The 23,646-nt window shown below is 39.7% G+C and overlaps 1 protein-coding gene across 7 annotated transcripts in view; it reads left to right on the forward strand.

Annotated features, from left to right (window-relative positions):
- CTNNAL1 (catenin alpha like 1) overlaps nt 1–23,646 on the forward strand; it is a 148,118-nt gene that overhangs the window by 17,782 nt on the left and 106,690 nt on the right. For 6 of the 7 annotated variants that reach the window (XM_038389740.2, XM_043508509.1, XM_043508510.1 and 3 more), the window contains exon 2: nt 13,918–14,107. The exons of the other annotated variant lie outside the window; for it this stretch is intronic. In XM_038389740.2, the coding sequence (XP_038245668.1) occupies nt 13,918–14,107 (190 nt within the window). The remainder of the gene's footprint in view (nt 1–13,917; nt 14,108–23,646) is intronic. 7 annotated transcript variants of the gene reach the window in all.

A 23,646-nucleotide genomic window follows, 5' to 3' on the forward strand; every position in this document is an offset into this window, starting at 1 on the left:
CATTATTTTTCAGTCATGGAGCAGTCACAGAAGTTTTGTGAGTTTTTTTTAATTTAAAAAAATATGCTGAGATAAGTGGGGAGGAGGGGGCACCAGAGAAGTGCTGGAGAGTGAGCTTGTCCTGCACTCCACCCCGCAGCTGTAATGCCTACAGTTTCTGCCCCATAGGGGTGGATGTAGCTCCTTGTTCTAGACCTTGCAACTTGGTATATGTGGTTGCAGTGCTGCCCAGGTTTGGCCTGGCTACCCCAATGAGGGCTGGATAGCCAGGCCAAACATGAGCAGTGTTGCAATGCCCAGAGCCAGTAGCTGGGCTCAGCCCCCTAGGACAGACACTGCTGGGGTGAGTTTATTAAAATCATAGATGCAAAGACATCACAGACAAGTCATGAACAAACAGGAAAATGACTGTCTCAATGACATTTCTCGCTGATAAACCTACAGCCCTATTCATTGTCTGATAAATACCTTACTCTCCAAATATTCCTGTTGATTTAATGGGACTACTTTCAGATTAAAGTAGTACTCAGTGTTAATAACGATGGCAGAATCTAGCCTCAAGTCTTTAGCTGTAGATCTGTTCCAGCTCCACAAACTATAATGAGAATAAACAGCACTTTCTTGTTCTTGAATGTAGAATAAACGATTTAATACGCAGCTAATTAACATTTAACTTTTGTTGATATAAATTCTTTGAGGATTTCAGCAGCTGGTTATAGGGAGCAAATCTTGATCTGTTTCTTCATGCCAAAGACCAAGCTGTATTTAGTGATCAAAATTATTTTGTGGTCAGTTTTTTCTCAAAGGATTATTAGACTTTTCTTTGTATAGCTGTGATAAATGAAGAGGAGTAGCTCCCTTTTATGGGCACCCAGTTAGTTATAACTAACTCTTGGTGGCTGTTCTCTGCTTGCTTTACCTGTAAAGGTTTACCAGGTAAAGGAAAAGGAGTGGGCACCTGACCAAAGAGCCAATGGGAGGCTAGAACTTTTTAAAATGGGATAAAAAACTTCCTCTTTGTCTGCTCTCTGGAGAAGGAGACAGAGCAGCAATGTTATAAGCAGTAATGCTGTGTAAGGCTTGAACCAGGTATAAAAATTCATCTTCCGTACCTAGAAGAAATTATTGGACAGGAAATGTTTAAATAGACGCAATCGGGTTTATTTCTTTCTTTTGGCTTGCGGCTCTCCTCTGTGCTAACCCCAGATGCTTTTGTTTGCTTGTAATCTTTATTCTGAAACCCCAAGAAAGCTATTTTGGGTGATTAATTTTTTGGAATTGCTCTTTTAAAATCTAGCAAAAGCCTAAGTTTCAGTTGTATTTTTTTCCTTTTTGTTTTTAATAAAATTTACCTTTTTTAAGAACAGGATTGGATATTTGGTGTCCTAAGAGGTTTGTGCATATGCTGTTTGATTAGCTGGTGGCAACAGCTAATTTCCTTTGTTTTCTTTCTCAGTTCTTCCCCAGAGGGGAGGGGTGTGAGAGAGAGAGAGAGAGAGAGAGAGAGAGGGCTTGAGGGTACCCCACAGGGAGGAATTCCCAAGTGCTCCTTCCTGAGTCCAAGGGGTTTTTTTGCATTTGGGTGGTGGAAGTGTTTCCCGAGCCAAGGTCAGAGAAAATCTGTAATGTTGGGAGTTTAATACAAGCCTGGAGTGGCCAGTATTAATTTTTAGAATCCTTGCAGGCCCCAACCTTCTGCACTCAAAGTGACAGCAGGGATTCAGCTTTGACGATAGCACAGAATAAATACAATGTAGCTTTTGTTTTGTAGCAGTGTAAAAACTGAATTCATGTAGTAAGTGAAACAGTTACTCTCCTAATGAAAGATACCAGTTAAAGAATGGGAGATGTGAGTTTGTCATATTTGTTAGTACTCTTCTTCTGTAGATCTGCAGCTGCTTCACATAGGTAAGTATTGCCCAAAGTTTGCAAATGTTTGAAATAGAGAAACAGTGCATGGTTTCTCTCAGGATGCTCCTTTGTAAGCAAAGATTTGCATAATACTTCAGTATTGAATAGATGTCTCATTGTATTTTTAAAATTCTCCATTCTTTGCTTGACATCAGACCCCATAAAATTTTATTTTTAACTACCAATCTTTCATCAGCATGAGTCTATGAAAATGGTCATTGGGTTGGGCTAGAGAGAGATGGTCTTTGGATTTGTAGAAGTGGTTAACAGGTGCTTGGTCATAGCCCTAGCCTGAGGGTTAGGTGTATTTGTATGTCACTTGTTTGTCAGGATCAGGATTGATGAAGTCAAGGGGAATTTAGGGTGTTTCCTTACAGATAGTTGCTCTCTGGGACAACTAGATGCCTCGTGTGTGGTCACTTGCTTGACCTATGATCTTTATGCACCATAGATTGCAAGGAATGAGTTATTTAGCCACAAACACATTTAATTATCTGGACGTGCACATATGTGCAATAGGGAATTATTCTTGATTGACCTCTGCACATTCCCATTCTTGGAATGTGCTGATGGTGCAATTTGGACCAGTGGTACTTGCAAGTAGCAGTTTCTATTGTAGCATTCTCGTATCCTTTGCCCCGCCATCCACAGCTCTGACTGTTCAGAGGGTGGGGCCATAAAAGAGGTCATGATGATGTGTTTTTACAGGACTAATTCAGTTTCAAGGTGTGAAAATGCAGTTAACCAAATAAATAATATTTATGATGTCATGCTGTAATCTAGCCTAGTGTATTAGGTAAACTTCTGATCGTTGCTTGTGTTAAATGTACAGATAAGTAGTGTTGTTTTTATGGCCCTTCAGATAAATGGTATTGGCTATCATATTCTTGCTACAGTGCATGCAGTAAAAGGTTTTTGTAGACTTGAATGTCAAACATCGTGTGCTTTTCTGGATAAAGGAGTTCTCATTAGGAAAGATGAGCAAATGTTGGTCCTAAGTATTACCTGAGATTTAGAGAGATCTTTAAAGAGTGCAGTATTTGAAATTGATGTTTTGTTTCTAAATGAATGAATTAGTCTCTTTATTTACCGAGAAACTTGTCTCAAAAGCCCACATACTAAATCCTCTGCAAGTGTCATCTAATGTGACAGAACAGTTGATTTTATAGTGCAAACTTATTGCAAGATTTGTATATCTTCTGTCCTTTATGTGTTGCCTCAATTTTCATATTTTAGTGAGGTTTCTTGAAATTTTTAATGAAAGTGCCCTTTGTAAACAACTTGATGTAGAAGGGGGAAAAATGCAAACCAGTATAAGAACTAGTGCTCAAGATGTACTGCAGAACTAAAATGAGTCCTTATTCCCTGTAGAAAATATCTTGAACATTTTTGCTGTAGCAGAAATAAAAAACTTAAAGAAGTCACTGAATAAAAATCTGACTCAATAAGCTATATGTATGTCATATGTGTGATAGTTATAAATCTTTTCTAAAACCAGGTGATGTAATCACTTAATGCTGTCCATGCTCAGTGGGGTCTCTTACACTTTTTACAAAGAAACCATGAATTAAAATATAAGTGCTAAGGCCCTCATGTGAATGGGAAGATTATGGACCATATGACAGACTGAATATCTTTTTGTGGCTATAAAGCATCAAGATACTATTAGACAACTTGACCAAAGAAAGTCAGAAAAGATCATTCTTCCATAGCTGATCATAAGCAACAAATCACACGACTCCTAATCTCTGGCAATCCAGTGAAAGGAGGCTGAGTCCCCTTATTCTCAGACCGTTGGCTCTCCAGAGCCTTAGACAGGTGTCTCATGGGAATAGTACAAGAGGGCTTCTCAACAGAACTCAAACGCCACTTGAGGATCTGCTTCACTGAAGCTCCATTAAATAGAGGGTTGTGGAAGAATTAATTACTTATCTCAGTGAGATTTTTTCAGGTGAATATTCAAGCCCTTTTTCTTTTGTCAGCCAAAAAAAGTCTGGTAGTACTAAGGCAATATTTAGTCTCAGGCTGTGTACTCTAGATATGTCAATTTCAAAACTGAGACGAGATAGTTTCTTTTAATCCCCAAGGATTTCTTATCTTGACAAATCAGAAAAGGCACATTCATATTCTTGAAGATAGCTGAGGGTTTCTTTTATGGATCATTCCATTCCATTTGGCCTTTTGTGTATTGCACACTTGTTCACAACTATCACTTGTAGCCTTGAGAGTCAGCATTCACACTTTTTTTGAATAACATCTTCATCAAAGTATCCCCTCTAATGAAGGTGAACAAACATACCTAGTGTACAGTGATCACCTTCCTCCAAGAATACTGCTTCTCCATAAACAGCTGTGAGTTATACAAAGTATTCTTCTCTGAGATTAATATCAATAAGATTGTCTCCCCTAAATCTGTGCTGTGTATCAGAAAAGTCACAACAAATCCACTGGAAACAATTGTTGAATTGATTTTGGCTATGTAGAACCACAAAGGAAGTTCATTTCTCTTGTTCAGGCACAAGAACTTTGACCAGTTGTTTATTTCTGTGGTCTTAGTAGGAGCTTGCCTAGGTAGCCCTGCTTTGATCTTCTAGTGAAGCCCACAAACTTTGGGGGAGCTTTGGCAAATGTAATTCACTTCCCTTACTTCCTTGCTCCTCTTCCCTCTTCCCCAAGCAGTGCAGACCTACAGATCTCAGTAGAAGAGAGGCTTGAAGCAGTTAGTTCTGCAGATGAGCGATCGGAGAAGATTACTCATGTTGTGCATGGATGGGCTTTTCCTGGCATTTCTAAGGATGGTGGTTGCTTTATTGAAAGTGAAGAAACTGGGCTTCCACAACCACTCAGCTGTCCCTAGAAAGAGAGGATCAATGGTTATCCAAGCCACAGAAAAATGTAAGACTTATCATTAAGCAGACAAGACGCTACCCAGTTTTTTATATACTGGACCAGATATCCAGTTTCTCAGGTGGGTTTCTATTGAGTAGCCATGTAATATTAGCTATATGTGTATCCTCTGTCACTTGTAGTAACGAACACATACAACTAAATTATAACCATTTCACTTTTTATTTAGCACCTCTATTTGATGTCTCTGTAAGTCTTGAGTTTAGTACTCAGTAAAAATCTCTTGCCCTACTTAATTAGAATTTCTTTAATTAAAAGTCTCCAGTTCTTGAAAACTTAATTTTATTTGCCCTTGATTTGGGGGATGGCTCTTACCTTAGGGTCACTTTGTCCTAAATGGATTCTACCTTCAATTTTGTGTGTTTCTCTAAAACAAAAGGGATTCATCTGACTATTTGTATAATCACTTTCTCCTTCCTGAGGTTTCAAGAAGGGAAAAAGATGCTTGACTAAAATACTTCCCTCGATCATTTGTTCTTGTCCACCACACAGCTGTGCTTTCTGAAGTAACGGGATATTGGGAGCAGATTTAATCTGTTCCTGCAGAACTCTTCTTCTTCTTCTAATGATGCTATTTTACATTTGGTATAATTGTGATTTTATTCATTATTTTCTCTAAAATATTACTAAGCAGTAATACTAAACAAAGTTTAATAACCAAAGTCAGCCTTCTCCAGCTCTGTCCTTTCTTTGTCATGATTTTCATAACAATCCAGTACCCAGCATTATCACACACAGCCCTTCTAGTTTTTACACCACAACATAATTCACTGTATCTGATGCTAATGTGTATTTAATTATATAAATTATACCAACATAAAATATTTCCAACTTAAGTATTTTTGTTTGTTTATTCTGTATTTTGATTTGTGGTTCAATTTTTACCTGACATTGAGATGTCTTAACATTGACAACTGCTGTGTTTTGTTATTTCCCTTTAACACACACACAGCCCCCCATTCCTCCCAAAAACCAAACAAACTTCACCAAACATCCTTCCAACTTAAATAAATTAGAACCATGATAGTAACGACCCCAGCCTGCCCCCAAACAAATGAGGATTGTATTTTCCTATCCCACTACTTTAATCCTCAACAGATGGGGAGATGTTACTCCTCTGCATTGTAGAATCTCCTTCCCACCTTGAGTGCTATTAAGCATTTTACAATCAGAATGAGCTAGGAGGGATTTAACTGCATGTTTTAGGGACATTCCTTCCTTCCTTTTTCCCTCATATCAAAAAGCCTGTCCTCGTGACAGAACATCTCTTACGAGTAATAAACTACTTATTGTAATCCCATATTACAAATGTTTTTGGTTTTAAAAACGCTTCACTTACCTTGCACACATGATTGCAGATGAACATTTGCTCCTGACTCGTATTCCATGGCTAACTTCTAGAGTGTTGACAACACACTTCCACAACTAGGAAACCGGTCTGTCTAGATTCTTGTTCTCTTCACAGCGTGCATGGAGATCCATCAACACTGAGTAAGAAACCCAGTAATGGTAACAAAGTGAAATTGTATCCCATGCTATTGTGAACAACGTTGCTGCCAACCCCATTAAAAGTATTTTTCAAATAGTTTGAAAAACACAACTGTGACGACTTCCTCCTCCTCCCCCGGTCTACATGCATTTGTAGTAGCACTTAAGTTATTAGTGGAATTAGAATAATGTTAATATCTAATTATTTGGAGTGAAATGTGGGATTCCTTTCATTCTGAGATTTGAAATTGATTTTGGAGCTACTTGTTTCTTTTAGGGTTATACTGAATATAGTTATGTTTGTATTCATATGTAAAATGCCTTGGGATACAAAGTTAAAGCCAAGTGTATAAATCTAATTTGTACTGTATCTATGAGAAGTCAGTAATGTCATCACTCACATCTTTATATACAACTATTTGCTTCTCAAAATAGACATATGTTGGAAAATAGTGCCAAAACATATTTAGTTATCTAAGTAAATATATGCCAGCCTGTGCTTATGAGTCACCTCCATACCCTAAAGTACCATTTCCTAGCACTGTCTCTGTCCTCCCCAGGAGAAGTTCTAATGCCGTCTTAAGATGGTGGTTACATTACTAAAATTGCAACAAATAACCAGTGCATATGTAATTTGCTGAAGGCAAAAAGTATACTCTTTTACTTGCATAATCTTTAGAAATATAACATCTAGATTGTAAACTGGTCATCAAGAACTTAACTGCAATTTAATATAAAAAAGTTTTCAGCATAGTTTTGAGTTCAATTTATCTCAGACACTTTCAACTCCTGTATTAAGACAATTAATATAATCAAATCTCATACTCCAGGGCTTCAGCTGATCACTTGTAGGCTGAAGGGTCAGTAAGGATTTTTTTTTTTCCCCCAGGACACACAATTGGCCAGATACATTCTGAGGTATCTTTTCCCCTTCCTCTGAAGCATCAGAGATTGACCACTGCTGTAAATGGAACACTGGACAGGATGGACCACTACTCTGGGGTGGTGTAGTGAATTCGCTTTCATAGATAGCTGGGTGGCATGTCTTGCTTACATACTGCCCAGATTTGGGGTCGTGAAAGAATTTCCCCTCAGGTCAGATTGGCAGAGACCTTGTTTTTTTAGATTTCTTTTGCAGCCTAGGGTGTGGCTTGCCTGCTAGGATCATCTGGCCATATTCCACTGTAATGTGGCACTCATCTCTTGAGCCCCTCCTAGCAGTTGGGCTTGGTACTGCAGTCCATTTCTTTCCCCTGGTGCCCCCTGTAGACTGCCAGCCGACACTGGCAGGTCTTCAGTGACTTAGCCCTCCGGACAAGTCTGAAAGTCCGAATGAACCCCTTCCTTGGTAGGAAAGAGTCTAGCAAATAAAATTGTGTCTTCTGTCTTGGCTCTGGACCCTGTAAATTCAGCCCTTTTCTCAGGCTTCCAAACAAGTAGTGCCCCTCTCGGGACTTATGCCACTTTACCTGGGACCAGTACAGGAACCTGATCCCACCCAGGGGCCCTATACATAGCAGCCACGTACTGCTTTCTTCAGTCCTCTGCTGCTATTTCCCTGGGCCTCTTCCTATCAGGCCCTTTTATCACTAGCCCCATCCCAGGGCCAGTGTCCTCTGGTTCTTCTCCCTCTGCAATCCCAGTGTGAGTTCAGCCAGCCTTAAATTCTCTGGCTACTTCTCTGGCTCCTTTGGACAGGATGGAGTACCCTTCTTCTCTGCTCTGGTCCCAGCCAGGAACTGACCTGCTAAGACCGCGCAGCACCTTTTATCTGAGCCTGCTGGACTCTGATGGGCTGTTGCTAGCTCTTGAAGCACCAGGTCTCTCTAGCTTCCATGATAGGGTTGCCAGCTTTCTAATTCCAGAAAACTGAACAACCTTGCCCTGCCCCCACCCCTTCCTGAGGCTCTGCCCCTGCTCACTCCATCCCTCCTCGCTCTGTTGCTTGCTCTCTCCCATCCTCGTTCATATGCTCATTTTCACTGCAAGGCCCAAACAGGCATATTTATTGTTTTGACAGATGTATTATTCCAAGTTCAGGTTTCATTTGTTACAGGATGCTAGAGCTGGCAGCAAAATAGTCAAAAAGGGTAATTTTTTAAAAAATGAAATTTTTACGAAGGTTTTCATGATTCTTTCCCTCCTCTCTCCCAATTTTTTGTAACCAGTTCCATGTTTTTTGTTCACCAAAGTTACTGTAATTTTGTGTGTGGAATTAGGACCACACATTATCACAGCTGCATTGGGTCCATTAAAGGCCCACTCCTGAAGCCCAAATACAAATCCATAGAGCACAACCACAGAAATGCATACCTGCCCAGATACCTAGATAAATAAATCTGTAGAAACTGACTTCCACGCCTACATGCAGATACTCGCGTGTATTCATGTGTATACATTTAGCATACACTAACATGCATACTTCCACATTATTTATTATTACAATTGTTGTTTAGTGCCTAGAGATCCCAACTAAGATCAGGGCTCCAGGATGGTAGGTGCTGAACATACACACAGAAAGAGAGTCTGCAACAAAGAGTTTATAATGTAGCTAGACAAAGGTGGGGAGAAATGTATAATACATGGCTCTTCTGCAATTATTCATCAACAGGATTCACTTTTTAAGAAATAATACATTTATTTTAGAGTTCTTCTCTTTTAAAAACTTGTTTTGAAATGAATACACCGATAGTTTGTCATCAGTTTTTTTTGTGCGCAAGCCAGCAAAAGAAATAAGTCAGAGTTAGGCAGCAAATTTTATTCACATAGGTATACACATGTGGAGAATCATGCATCTCGCTACACACAGTCTCTTACACACATAGAGTACATGCATGCACACACTTGCCTACACAGAGACACTTTTCCAGGGGCTGTCTAAATCACGCAGCCAGGAAGGGAGGAGGGTGAGCTGGAGGGGAAAAGATGGGTGGGGTGGGGTGGAGGAGAGAGGATGGGGAGGGAAAGAGGCCAAGGATGAGAGCAGTGTGGAGGTGAGGGGGGGCAGTGAAGGAGAGAGGAGGGGTGTGGGGGGATGGATGGGGAGGCAGAAGGCTACAGGTGCATTAGAATGTGGGGTGTATAGGGATATAATGGGAGTGCTGCAGTGTATGGAGGTGAATTGTGGGTGAGGGACATGGGGGTGGTGGCTCTGGGAGGTGGAGAGGATGGGTGGGAGAGAGCTGTAAGGGGTACAGGGATGGGATGTGTAGGTGTGGGGGGCTGGATGGGATGGGGAGGGATACAATGATGGGGGTGGGGGTTGGGATGGGGAGGGATACAATGATGGGGATGGGGGAGTGGGGGTTGGGACGGGGAGGGATGCAACAGTTTAGTCTCCAGAGGACCGAAATGCTTTAATCTAACTAAAGTCACTGGGCTCAATATAGGTGAAATTTAATGGCTTTTGATATACAAGAGGACAGACTAGATGAACTCATGATCCTCCTGGCTTTACTCCATGAAATGTATGAAAAAAACCTTATTCGTATATATTTGTTTTTTTATTTGCTGATAAAATAGGGTGACAACACATAGATAATTAAAATGGAAAGTTTCTAGAATACTCTTTAATTTGTATCTGTCCAGTTTATCTTCTGAGACTAAATATCTTCTCCCTCCTCCCTGTTAACCATTGTCATGTATATCAAGTTGATTGTTGTTCACGAAACATGAACCCTACCTTCCTTCAACAAAAATCAGTTTACCTCTAGTATATCTAACTTGCATTTTAGTCTCAGTGGCTCTGTTTTGAATTAACCAATTTATCAACTGCTAAAAAAAAAAGTTGGTTTCAGATTTTAGAATCTGTGTGCTTTTATTAGTGAATCTCGTGATACAAAATCCAGTTGCTTCTGTAGATACAGGGAGCATGACTCCCAGGATATAGTTGTGTCCTTTAGGTGGGATTTCAGCCTGCTGTACCTGTTTGCGGCCCTAGGTGCTCCAAAAGAGAATTAGGCCCACAGGGAACTTGATTTTGATCACTCTGAGCTATCCAAAATATCCAAGCCTAGCGAATCTGGTTGTGGAACTTCAGTTATGGCTTCTTGTGACAAAAGATCTCCTGACACAGGTCCCTATCACCTGTGACAATACATCTAATTTCAGGTATAGGGCATGGCTATTTGGAGGGCAAACTTCAGAAATAAAGGCTTTTGCATAAGGTCATTTCAATGTTGTTCTCTTGGAATCAGTCTACTTTGGCGAAGCATTCAAGCGTTTGGGAATGTGTCAGTTCTTGGTGTGACATTCACTCTATAGTTTATACCCTTCCTGATATTTTGGAACTTTTTCAGAGTAGTCTGCCTCATAGGGATGAATGCCAGCTCACTGATTATCCAATTACCAGTAAGTGTGATCTCACAGGGCCACTTAGATAATGTCGCGTTGGGGGCATGTTCTGGTCATATCTGGGTTCTGTGGAGAATCTTAGGCTGGTTTTCAGTTCACCTGCCCCACTATGAGAATTGAACTCAGCTCTGAATTCTGTCACTAAATCACCATTCAAGCCATTATGAATAATTCTGTGGCTCTTATCACTGAAGATCTTGTTACTACTTGCAGCATGGTGAACTGGTAAGTTTAAAATCTTTTTCTTGAAGAGATGGAAGTGATTCATTTGGATGGAAATTAGAATTAAAAATGCACAAAAACATAATTCTAATATTATTCATTAGTTAAAACTAAAGATGCTGGATACACAAGAAGAAAGTGTATCAAATGTTTTTATTTAAAACTCCTTTATTAAACAAAGGAAATATTATGTGTCGTTAGTGAATTGAACTTATTGTTTCTGATCATGTCCTTCAAGATTTTACAGCAAGTAGAGCTCTTCCTCCTGCACCTAGTTTTTATTTATAGAAAGAGGAAAAGAAGCTCTCCTGATTTTTTTTTTTTGTCTTCTAATTGGTTTCTCAACATTGAACCAGTCATTGAATTGAACTAGTTGAATAAACTGAAATGAAGATATCCTCGTCTGCAGGTGCAGAGAAGGATACTAATGTCAAAAGTTGATTTAGCACTTAGTCTGTTAGCCAGTGACTTGTGCCAGTTCAGTTTTTTGACTTTTTAAAAAAGGCTTTAACATTGGTTGTCATAATTTCAAACTTAATTTTAAATTGATTTAGTTTTGAAAAGAAAAATATATTTCATTTAAAGTTAAAAAAAAATAAAATTAAGATTTTTTTTTTGTAAACAAGTCTATTTTTATCCACGCTAGTGCTCAAGACATTGCTATGTTTTTTGCGAAAGGCTTCCTGTTTTATTCCATTTGATCCAAAATATAACTGTCCCTCTTTGTCTTAATCCCAAGGAACAGTAATGAATGTTTGAATGTAATCAGTCTTAAGAATCATCTCTGTCTCAGAAGCTCAGATGCTTTTCATTCTGCATCAAGGCTCTAAGAAAGGACAAACAGCACCCAAGTCTACCTTGTATAATTGAATGCATCCGATGAAGTGAGCTGTAGCTCATGAAAGCTTATGCTCAAATAAATTTGTTAGTCTCTAAGGTGCCACAAGTACTCTTTTTTTCTTTTTGCGAATACATACTAACATGGCTGCTACTCTGAAACCTTGTATAATTGGATAACACATCCTCTAATGGAGGCGTATTTCAGTAAGAAGTGTCAGAAGCATTCAAGTCTTACTTTATGGAATTATTGGATTTATCATGGGAAAAGTGCATAGCAGCTCTGCTGGCAATTTGTAAAGCAACCGCTGCATCACGTCACACATTTTTCAAATATTAGAGTGGATGTATAGCTTCAGTCTATGCAGCATTCAGAAGGAGAATGCTGCAGGCCACTGTGGGTTGCTAGTGCCTCCATTAGGGGTCTGGAATATGCTTTGAAAGGTCCCGAGCATCAAGATCAGCATAGATGATCAAAGAGAAAATGGGGAATTTCCCTTGTTTGAGTACTATCTCTCTTCAGGACATTCATGCCAGTTCATACTCCACTTTTTTCAGACTGACATCACTCCATATAGTTTCGGTCTAAGCTTAAAATAAGTTTAGTTTTTTTACTTTAAAAGTTAGCAAATTATCATAAACTGTTCTTAGAAGTAAAAAGAAAAGGAGTACTTGTGGCACCTTAGAGACTAACAAATTTATTAGAGCATAAGCTTTCGTGAGCTACAGCTCACTTCATCGGATGCATCCGATGAAGTGAGCTGTAGCTCACGAAAGCTTATGCTCTAATAAATTTGTTAGTCTCTAAGGTGCCACAAGTACTCCTTTTCTTTTTGCGAATACAGACTAACACGGCTGCTACTCTGAAACCTGTTCTTAGAAGTGTTAGCTGAGCTTATTGAGGGATGACCTCACCAAAAAGGTTTTATGTACTGTCCCTATCTGCTGCAAGTATCTGAACTGGCAGAAGATCTTGAAAGAATATTATTCAGGTAAAGAAAATTTTCCATTAAGATTCTTCTGTTCAGTTTCAGTGTAGTATTCTGACTAAAATTTCTGTGGAACTGTGAAATGAATGGAGCTGTGTAAGACTTTGACTGGAATATTGAAGTTGTTAATATTTAATACAAACATGTTCACTTTATTTTATGCTCCTGCAAAAGTTAGTTTGCTGCAGTGTAGTTAGTTCTGTTGTCTGGGGAAGTGGAAGAGGGAAAGAAGGGTTTCATAGTGGGGAGAAGGTGTGAGAGCGTAAGTCCTTCTGTTACTGGAGGGAAGGTTTGGCAGCCAGAAGGATTTGTTTTTGCTAGATTGGGGTAGGGTGGGAGCACAGACCCCACACACCCAAAAGCCCTTGCACAGACCCCACACACCCAAAAGTATTTTCTTATAGCTGGGCAATGTCCTGCAGTTTTTTTACAGTAGGTAGGAGAGGTTCGTAGGTTTCCTAATCCCTCTTTCTTTCTTTTTCTTTTCACTGCTATGAAATAAGACCTATTTTGATGCAAGGCTAATGGGTCCAAAATTGAGCCTGATCTAAGTGTAATTTTTAAAAAAATGTGTATCCGGTCTTGTGAAAGGTGGGTAAAGTTCTTCAAAATGTAATTTAGCTCCAGCATTGATTACATAAATGCTTTTGCTAGGCAAATTGCCAGCATTAAGATTTTGATTGGGTACATGCACATCTCTGCAAATGGCCTTTTTTCTATTTGTGTGATATAGCCGTTGATTAAAATACACAAGTTCTGAATAGACAGTCAGAATGGAAAGATGGCAGGACTTGCAAATGTGTTGGCAAACCAAAACAATGCTGGTCGGTCTAGAATTACACAACAACTTTAACGGGGACACTAAGTATTATTGGCCTGTCAAGTGACTTAGAATGGTTTATTTTTAGTACACCCGCTCCCATTACTACATATGAAGTTTAAAAATAAAAGTCAATCTTTAATCTTTTATGAGAAGAGGGTGTGAGTTCAGAAGTGAAAAGGGAACACCAAACTGCTTTTTTAATATTCAGTTTCGAATTTGTTTCCAGAAATATTTAACACATGATTCCATGTGACTCAGTGCAATCGTGTGTTGGCTAATAAAATTGAAGGTCTAGCTCCAGGTGTATTTCAAAACTTGCTAGTAATTTTCATGTTAAAATGTTGACTAATCTGCCATCCTAACAACTAACTTTTTTTTTTATTATAGATAACTACTCTTATTAACCATAAGGATAAACCAAAGCGGTCAGACAAGACATTGCAAGCAATTCAGCGGGTGGGTCAAGCAGTTAACCTAGCAGTTGGAAGATTTGTTACAGTAGGAGAAGCCATAGCCAATGAAAATCGAGAATTGAAAAAGGAAATGAGTATTGCTTGCATTGAAGCAAAGCGAGCAGGTATGTGATTATTTAAGAAATATGCCATTTATGTTGCTATGCTACACCTGACATTGAAAACAAACAGAATCTACTGCTTTCATCTATTGCAGTCATTAAACATGATTTTGGGAGACCTTTTCAGTGATGACCCCTGCCTACATTCAATACCTGATTGGTACCAGTGCTCCCACACTCCACCTGCTGTTTAAACTTCCACCATTATGTCTAAAGTTGACAGGTGATGGCATTCTTGTGTCATGCTTTATTGTGTGGAACACACTTTGCCACAAGAAGATTCACTTTTCCCTTTTTAATTTAAAAAAAACACCAGCAATCCCCCCCGCAACAAACCCTAAAGTTGTTTTTAAAAGTACTTTCAGGATGATCAATGGTGAATCTACATATTTTCCCATTTCTCCCAGTAATTTTCCCTATTTCAAAATTGGAGAACCTGTATTTGTAGTTTTTGATGAGGGAATCTTTCAATTAAGAAACTCAGTGAATTAAATTATTCTTTATTTTAAAGAAACATAATTTGATTTATATCTGGTTGAGTCTTCACAAAACTAACTTGAAAACTTGTGCTATTGCAATCTGTAATACATTTTAATATAAAACCACACTGTAAATACTGTTTTAAAATTCTTATTTTAAAGCTCCCATTTGTAGGGTATTTTCTATTTTAGTTTTACAAAGCCACTGTAAGCGAAGAACAAAACCAGAAGAAAATATTAAACTTGTCTTTTTTTATAACTTTTTTCATCCATCCAAATGGAGCAAAATTTGTCACTAAAAAGAAAATTACTTCAATGTTAACACTGAAATGTTGTGTAGAGCTTCAAAACGTGAAGAAAATCCAGATATGTGAGAAACATTTATAGAGACCCGTTCATAGTGCAACATGAAGCATTACTCCAATCAACGATTTAAAAAAAAAAAAAAATTGCAGGCAGTTACCACTAGTTTGTCGTCGCTGACATTCACTTTCAGGGCCTTCAGAATTAAAATACTTGAACCGTAAACCAAACTTGAAAGCACTATTTATTCCCATGCCATATAATCTTTGTAATTGTCCATATGGATTCCACTCCTTGTGCGCTCTCTCTCTCCCTCCGCCCCCGATGCGCGCAAGATTACTGTCCAGAAGAATCCCGTATCCATTGGGGCTGTGAAGGACAGAGCAGGCCATCAGTTCCTCCATGCCATCTGGCAGTGAGATGGAACCCTAGCACGCTGGGCATTGTTAATTAGTTTGGTTAATTATGTTAGTCACCCACTGGCACGCCAAAAAAAAAAATAGACTTTTTTTGTTTAGATAAATGTTTAGGGTAGAACACCTACGTCTTGTTACAGTGTGACTAGCATCATGGCACAAGCAAAAACAATAGATTTAAGGCCTCTTTCTCATGGAGTGCTTTGGTGCCTGTTAACAACAGGCACTCTGATGTCTGCTCTGCCTTGGAGAAGGACACATTCTGTAGCAATGCTCTGTTTGTTGCTCTTTGTCCAAATTCACTCAGAGCAAGGAAAGTTTGCATGAAACCGTTTCCCAAAAGATCGATGTATGCTGCCTCAGATTACCAAAAAAAGAAAAGGAGGACTTGTGGCACCTTAGAGGCTAACAAATTTATTAGAGCATAAGCTTTCATGAGCTACAGCTCACTTCAGAAGTGAGCTATAGCTCACGAAAGCTTATGCTCAAATTTGTTAGCCTCTAAGGTGCCACAAGTCATCCTTTTCTTTTTGCGGATTCAGACTAACACGGCTGCTGCTCTGAAACTTGTCAGATTACCGAGAAGAAAGCTATAGCCATGCCTCAGCCATCCAGTGAGTCCTTCTCTGTTAATGTTCTTGGGAGGCTGGATTGCACCCTGATATCCCGAGCCATGTTTTATCAAAGGCCTCATTCATCTGCTATTACATCAGTATTTATATTTTCAGACAGAAAGGATCACTTCTCCAGAGATGAGCCAAGGCTTGCCCAGCAAGTTGAGACACCAGATCATCAGACTCATGATTTGTCTTGAGATCATTCTTCTGAGGCCGGAAGCCTCAGAAGGCCTCTTCCAGTGTCTCAGTACCAAACTCAGAGACAGCATATGTAGTACTTGCTAAATCAGTGGACCGTGTTGCCCTTGGTACCAACTCCTCAGCATTGACCCTGTCAAAGAGAGCCTTACTACTTGATATTCCTAGTACCTTCCATACCTTCGTGCAGATGATGTCTGCTTATACCTGTTACCATGGAACCAACAATCTTGACACCTAAACTATATGTCATGCCACATGACTTATCAGTGATCTGGGTACTGGAGTCCTCTCTCTTTGAGAGATTGAGGGTGGTGGTATCCAAACCCTACAGTTTCAGAGTTACTGGTGCATCAGATTCAGGAGGTATCCTTGGCACCCACCTCCCCCATACAGAGACAGACCCCCTTGGGGGAAGTATACCCTTCAGCTGGGTATAGCATGGACTCGTCTCCAATCTGTTCATTTTCCCTTTCCTGGGTAGCACATTGGAAGTCAGGGAGGGATTCTAAAGAGGAGTCCATGAAAGGTAGAAAAAAGAGACCTTGGGTGCACAGGAATCCTCCTTCTTGGGTACCCCCATGTGTCTCCTGCTTCAGTATTCCTACCCTTATCATCCATGGTCCTATTGAACAACCTGTGTTGTGCAGTCATATTCCAGAAAGCCTGCAACATCCACTTTCTCTAGATCAGCTGCTCCAAATTGGCAAATAAGATCATCGCCAACAAGTCTGTGGTGAGTGCATTTCGGATAATGGAGAATCAAGAGGAGGATAGTAAAGGAAGAACATCAGCTGCAAAGTGAAGAACTGCTGCTTTCTCCTCATCTTCCCCAGATGAGGAAGTGAAACCACCCTTGCCTGCCTCATTAGATGAATTCAAGGTATTCCAGGACTTCATGAATCAGATGGCAGAGACCTTGGATGTGCCCCTGGAGGTAATTCAAGCAAAATGGGACCAACTCTAGGACATCCTATGTGCTGCAGCTAATGGAACCTGCACAAAAAACCAAACATGCAATTAAGTGACAGGTGATACCAAGTATCTGAAAGGGGTCTAAATATTTTTGGTTACATATAACATCAGGTTCAGGAGAGGCCAAAACGGGGACATCCTAAGTCTACACCAGGAGAGAAGGATCTAAAGAAATTGGACATCTTCAGTCACAAGTTATGCACATCAGTTAGCTCCAGATGAGGGGGCTAACTGTCAGACTTTCCTCTCCAAATATGACTATTTAACATAGGACCTGTTGTCTCAGTTTATAGACAAACTCCTTGTAGACAAATTCCCTAAGGAACACCCAAGAAGAGATGAGTCCATCATGGGCTGACTGCCTTCCTGAAATTGACAGCAGGATGCACTGAGCTGTAGTGGAATGAGCTGTGATACAATGACACGTACTATGGCCTCAGCAATAGTTATCATGGCTGCTATCGTTGGTGACCCGGTGAGGTCTAGACAACAGTCGAGGACCTGCCATTTGAAGGCAACAAACATTTAAATTTAGTAATGGATGAAGCAGTCACTCCTTGAAAGGCTCCAGGGTGATTGTGTAATTTTATTTTTTGGGGGGTTGGGGGGGCTTATTGTTTCTCTCTCATTGCTCCAGAGTGGCTACTTGACAGATGCCTTTCTTATCGCCTGGACACTGGGACTAACATATGCTTTCCCACCAAGCCCCATGAGGAAACGGAACAAGATGCTGGGTGGATGATTGATAGCTTCTAGCTGAGCCAGGCAGTTCTGGTATTAAGATCTGATAAACCTTTCAATACGGTATTCTACCAGTCCTGCCTGACAGTCTTGCAGAACAGAAGTCAGATCCTACATCTAAATACAGCCTTGTTGCATCTGACCGACTGGATGCTGGCTGGATGTCATCCACCAAAAGAAACTGTTCAGCGGAGTTTCCAGAATATTCCGCTCTCCAAAGCAGGATATTTTCAACTAGACTGACTTACTAAGCTTAATGGAAATTCTTTACTATCAGGGCATCTCAGCACAACTTTTCTCATGTGACATTACCGATTTCAACAATATTGGACAACCTGCTAACCCTGATACAAATCTGAGCTTTCCATTAACTCCAAAGGCATCCATCTAGCAGCAGTCTCATGGCGCCTTCCTGTCCTGGATCATATTATTTTTTTCAGGCCCTACAATGGCAGGATTCCTTAAGGGCCTCCTTCATTATTTTCCCTTGGTGTGCGAGTTCCTTCCGTCTTGGGACTTCCTATGCAGTGTTAGCGAGGTTGATTATTCTCTTCCCTCTCCTCCCCCACCAATAGCAACCTGTTCCCTATACCACCTGTCTATGAAGACTGCCTTTTCAGTATCCATTACATCAGCTGTAAGAATAGGGGCAATTCAGTCCCTCATAACAGGTTTTCCTTTATCCAGTGTTTCATAAGAACAGGGTCACTTCGCCTTGGGCAGACCTCACCCCAAGTTTTTATCTCAGACTTCTCTGTAAACCAATCCATTCTGTTTTTTCACATCAGCAGAACAAAATCATTCAGGAATACACCCAGACTATTTGTGGCCTTTGCTGATGGAGTTCAGGGGCACCGTGTATCCATACAGAGATTGTCTTGAGTGGGGCCAGGTCTGTTGCCATTTCTACACTATGGAGCCTATATCTGCATAGCTCCATAGAGTAGAATTAAAGTAATCTGATAGAAGAAGCTCTACTGCAGCTTAGAAATACCACCTCTGAGAAATGTTAGCTAAGACAGCAGAAGCACTCTTCAGTTGGCATATTTGCATCTATAGTGAGGGTTTTGGTGGCATAGTTATGTTTGTTTTTCTCTCCACACTCCTAAGCTGGCATAGCGATGCCTGTATAACTTTGTAGTGTAAACTAGGCCTGGGTCTCCAACTGTAAGGGCATGCGATACATTAACCAGGTGAGATCCAACTAGCTATATTAGAGCTTATTCCACTAGAGTTCAGGCAGCTCTGTTGCCTGCTTGAGGAATTTCCCTGTTTTGAAAATTTGTAGGGCAGCTGTGTGGATTAAGTTAGTTTACAGGACACTATTTCTTAGTGGAGGCTTCCAGATTGGGTAACTGTTTTGGTAGGGCTGTCCAGCAGCCATTAAACAGGACTCTCACTACTCACCCACAAGTGAATAGGCTACTGCTTGTTGGTAACCATGAGCGGAAGCCATCTGGACAATAACTAGAAGCAAGAACGCTTACTTACCATGCAGTAACTGTGGTTGTTTGACATATGGTGCTGCGTAGATTCCATGACCCACCATCTTTTTCTGCTATATCACCTGGATTCTGTATTGGCAAAGGCATTGTGGGACAGTTGGGCCTACTTATCCTTTATGCTCTTGAGGGAGGAGAGCATGAGGGCATCTGGGGTGCATGCATGGCCCCAGTATTTGCTGCTGGCTGAAAGAATCCAAACTCATGCCCATGGGCTACATGCACACCAAGAATGGAATCTGTGTGGACAATACATCTCAGAGAACCACCGTTACTGTAAGGTAAGTAACCATTCTTTCACCAGGCCAAATGATGAAAATAGTCTTTAAACACAGCAGAGGAAGCTATTGCAGTTTACAGTTGACATACTGCTTTCATGATTGCATCTGTTTTCTCTTGGGATATTTACTTGAGACATTAACTAATGAACAGTTATAGTGTTTCAGTATTTAATTTGAGAGCATAACTTTCTGAAATGGAGAATTATTGTTGGCAGAAACACACTTCTAGCAGAAACTTGTATAATGCTTTCTCTGTGTGGATGCTGGTGATTGTGGAGGTTAATCATCTGTTAAAAAATTACGTGGTTTTGCAACATGATCAGTGTTTTATGAATTCATATTTTTACATTACATAATTGCAAGACAGAAATAGATTTTTCAGGCTTCTTCCAGTCTTCAGCGGCTTCAGCAATTGAACATGAATTCTTCTGTACAGAATCAAGTACCATTGCAACTGTCATTAATATTCAGAGCAGTTCCCTAGCACAACTCATCAAATTAATATTTGTTAGTTTCTGCAAAGTCAGTGTTCTGCTGCACTCCTTACAGACTTTGTGCACTCAGATGTTTGTTTCTATCTATGTGAGGCATGACAAATATACAGACACTTTCCTCTTAATATTTGGCAAACTACAAAGTAGTTGATCCAAAATAATTTAATTGGAAGCATGATTTTTGATATTCTTTTCTTTCAAGCCTTTTGACAGTAAATTTAGAATGTATATAGGAATGTGTGTAGCTATTAGCTGCACTGCCTTTAACAAAGATGAATCATATGGCACCGACATTCCTTGACACTTTTGACTATATCCTGAGTAATTGTAATCAAATATTTGGATGAACGTGGATGACTGGAGTTATGAGTGCTAGACATGTAAATTGCTCCTCCTTTAGCAGTTAGTGTATCATACACAATAGTTTATGAATGTTACTCCATATATCTATACTCGCATATATGCAGTAACTGGATAGTTAGTGAAAATGCTTATGTCCAGATCCTTCAAAAAGACTTCAGCACTTAAATAGTTCTGAGTTCAGTGGGACTACTCACATTCTTAAAGTTAATTGTGTAAATTTCTGCAGGGATTGGGCTGAAGTCTTCTTGGCTTCAAACACTTCATCCATCAAGTGCCCAGCCACCGCAGTTCTGTATGGTGAAGTATAGCCTGATTGAAGCATTTCAGTTTGCTTGACTATTGGATTTCAGTATATCAGAAAAAGAAAAGGAGTACTTGTGGCACCTTAGAGACGAACAAATTTATTTGAGCATAAGCTTTCGTGAGCTACAGCTCACTTCATCGGATGCATTTCATGAAGTTGACAGATTTCCACTCTATACGGCTAAATTCAGTGCCTTGCATACTGACAGGTTTCATGCATCCGATGAAGTGAGCTGTAGCTCACGAAAGCTTACGCTTAAATAAATGTGTTAGTCTCTAAGGTGCCACAAGTACTCCTTTTCTTTTTGCGAATACAGACTAACACGGCTGCTACTCTGAAAGAAGTATATCAGAAGGTGGTGCTGGTTGCAAATAGAGTATAGGCTATTATAGTATAGGCTATTATTATTGTAGAGCCCTTCCTGGATACATAAGTATGACACTAGTATGTGCAAGGGACAATGGCTGGTGAGCCTGGTGCCTGCCCCACTGGGCAAGGCTGGGGTGGCACAGCAATAATGGAGGAGCTTCTGGAGTTGGGCACTGGCTCCTGTGAGCGGCAGCCTGATGTGCAGCTGCTTTTGCCACTGCAGTTGCTGGCCATGACCCTGCTGGTCTTGCTCATTGTCACCAGAGCCTTGCAGCTCCATGGATATCCGCTTTATATCTGCAGATATAAATTGTGTAGCCACACAGGGCTCTAGCTGTTTGCTTATCAATTTTGTGTTTGAGTTTTGTTTTGAGCATACTGCCAGGATGTCAACGAGGTCCTGGGACTTCTCCCTTTTGGCATAAATGAACATTTTAAGTGTAAAACTTCTTAGCAAAAAGCCCCTGTCAAATCTGAAGTTATTCTAACAATTAAACTAGTTTAGGAAGGGGGAAAAAAAAAAGTACAAGCACCCACTGCAACAATTTGACTGTAAATTGAAGTAAAGAACTAAGACTATATAAATACAAAATCTTATTTAAATACAATTTAAAAGTTTTTATCCACCCTGATCTTACTATTTATTTTTGTTCTCATGCACTGTGCTTAAGGTGCTTTTGGTAAGATATTAAGGCTAAACTATATAAATAAATAAAATTGGGGGTGAGTTACTCTTGATTGGTTGAATACATTGATATGAAGTTGCATTTTTGTGTAGGTAAAAGCATGGCTATAGAGTTGATACGAGGGGGTTTGAAGACCTGGATAGTGTTTTGGATGGTTTTTTTTATTCTACTTGTTGCATTTTGTGTGTGTTTGGTTTTATTGTTTGTTGCTCCAATATTAACATTAATTTAACTACAGGGTTTTGTAGCCAGTGCCTTGATTTCTATGTACAACAAGCAAACAAATATTTTTTTAACTTCTAGTGTATATAAATTAAAAAAGAGAGGAGGAAGGTGAAAACACTTTTGAATCATGATAGAATAGAGTCTAACCAGCTTGGTTTTTGAACTCTTGTTAGAATTTTTTGTCAATAAACATGTGAAAAAGTAGATACACAGTGAGGAGGTAAATTTGTAGGTGTAACACAATTCTGATTATTCAAGACTAGGGAAAACTGATGAGCCTTAAGAACAACCTTGCAAAGCTACATGAATAGGCAGCATCGTGGCAGATTAAATTCAATGTTGACAAGTGTATGGTAAAGCAGGTTGGAAAAAGTAATTTTAACTACTCATGCATACTTGATTCACTAAGGAATGAGTACTTGGTGGTCTGAAGAGAGGTCAATGAAAACTTCAAAGTTGTGCCATTCTGTTTCATTCTTGATACACAATGTTTTCAGTATTTTCTATCAGTCACAGGGTAAACAGAACGAAGCACAGTCACCAAAAATATATAGCAGAAAAAGTGGAAAGTGGTTCAGAGAGATAGAGAGAGAGAGAGAATGATCAGTGGCATGGAGACACTGGAGCTGTTTAGGTTTGAAGAGCAAATGAGTTGAATGGGACATGATGAATGGTATAGAGAAGGTAGATGGAGATGTCCTCTTTTTTTTTTTTTTTTTTTTTTTTTTTTTTTTTGCTGCTTCTCCTCCCTTCCCCCCCCCACCTCTAATAATACAAGGAGATAATGAAATTAAAAAGGATTAACTTTAAACTGAGAAATACTTTCACACAGTGCATAGTTAGTCTGTAGGACTCATTGCCTGAAAATACCATTGAGGCTAAAAAATTAACAAGATTCAAAAAAGTTTGGAAGTCTGTCTGGATAACAAGAATATCTAGGTGTCTGTAAGCATTAAAATGAAAAACCCAAGAGTTTTGGAAGGAAGAGAAGCTCTCATGCATGCTTCAAGACATAAGCAGGCCTGTAACAGGTCACATTAGGAAAAAACTTACTTTACAGGTTATTCTGTAACTGCTTACTGTAGGGTTCTTGCAACTTTTTTCTGAAGCATCTGGTATTGGCCACTGAAACACAAGATATGGGACTAGATGGACTACTTGCATGATCCACAATGACAATTGCTGTTACTGTATTTTGTCATACTTGTTAAAGTATCACTTAAGTTTCTTTTGAGTCAAAGCAGAGCTTGTTTTGCCTTTGAGTGAAAATTTAATATGAAAGGTAATTTTTTTTAACAACTATTTGCTTTGGAGTTTAGTTTAAAAGGCTACACATACCTTCTTCCAGAAAGTACTAAAGCATTATTTACACATGTATACACAGTATATACAAGCCTCTCTTACTTAAGGTAAGACGTCAGGTTGTTTGAGCCAAGCAGCTGAGATGGGGGTAGGAGGGAAGCGGAGAATAGAGGAATGGGTATGGGCTGGGATCTGGCAACAAAGGTGTGTGTGAGGGAGAGAGAGAGAGAGAGAGAGAGTACTTTTGAGCTCGGAGCCAGGAGGTGAAGCTATTGGACTATGATCCA

Source organism: Dermochelys coriacea, chromosome 2, assembly GCF_009764565.3.
Source record: "Dermochelys coriacea isolate rDerCor1 chromosome 2, rDerCor1.pri.v4, whole genome shotgun sequence".
Lineage (NCBI taxonomy): Eukaryota > Metazoa > Chordata > Testudines > Dermochelyidae > Dermochelys > Dermochelys coriacea.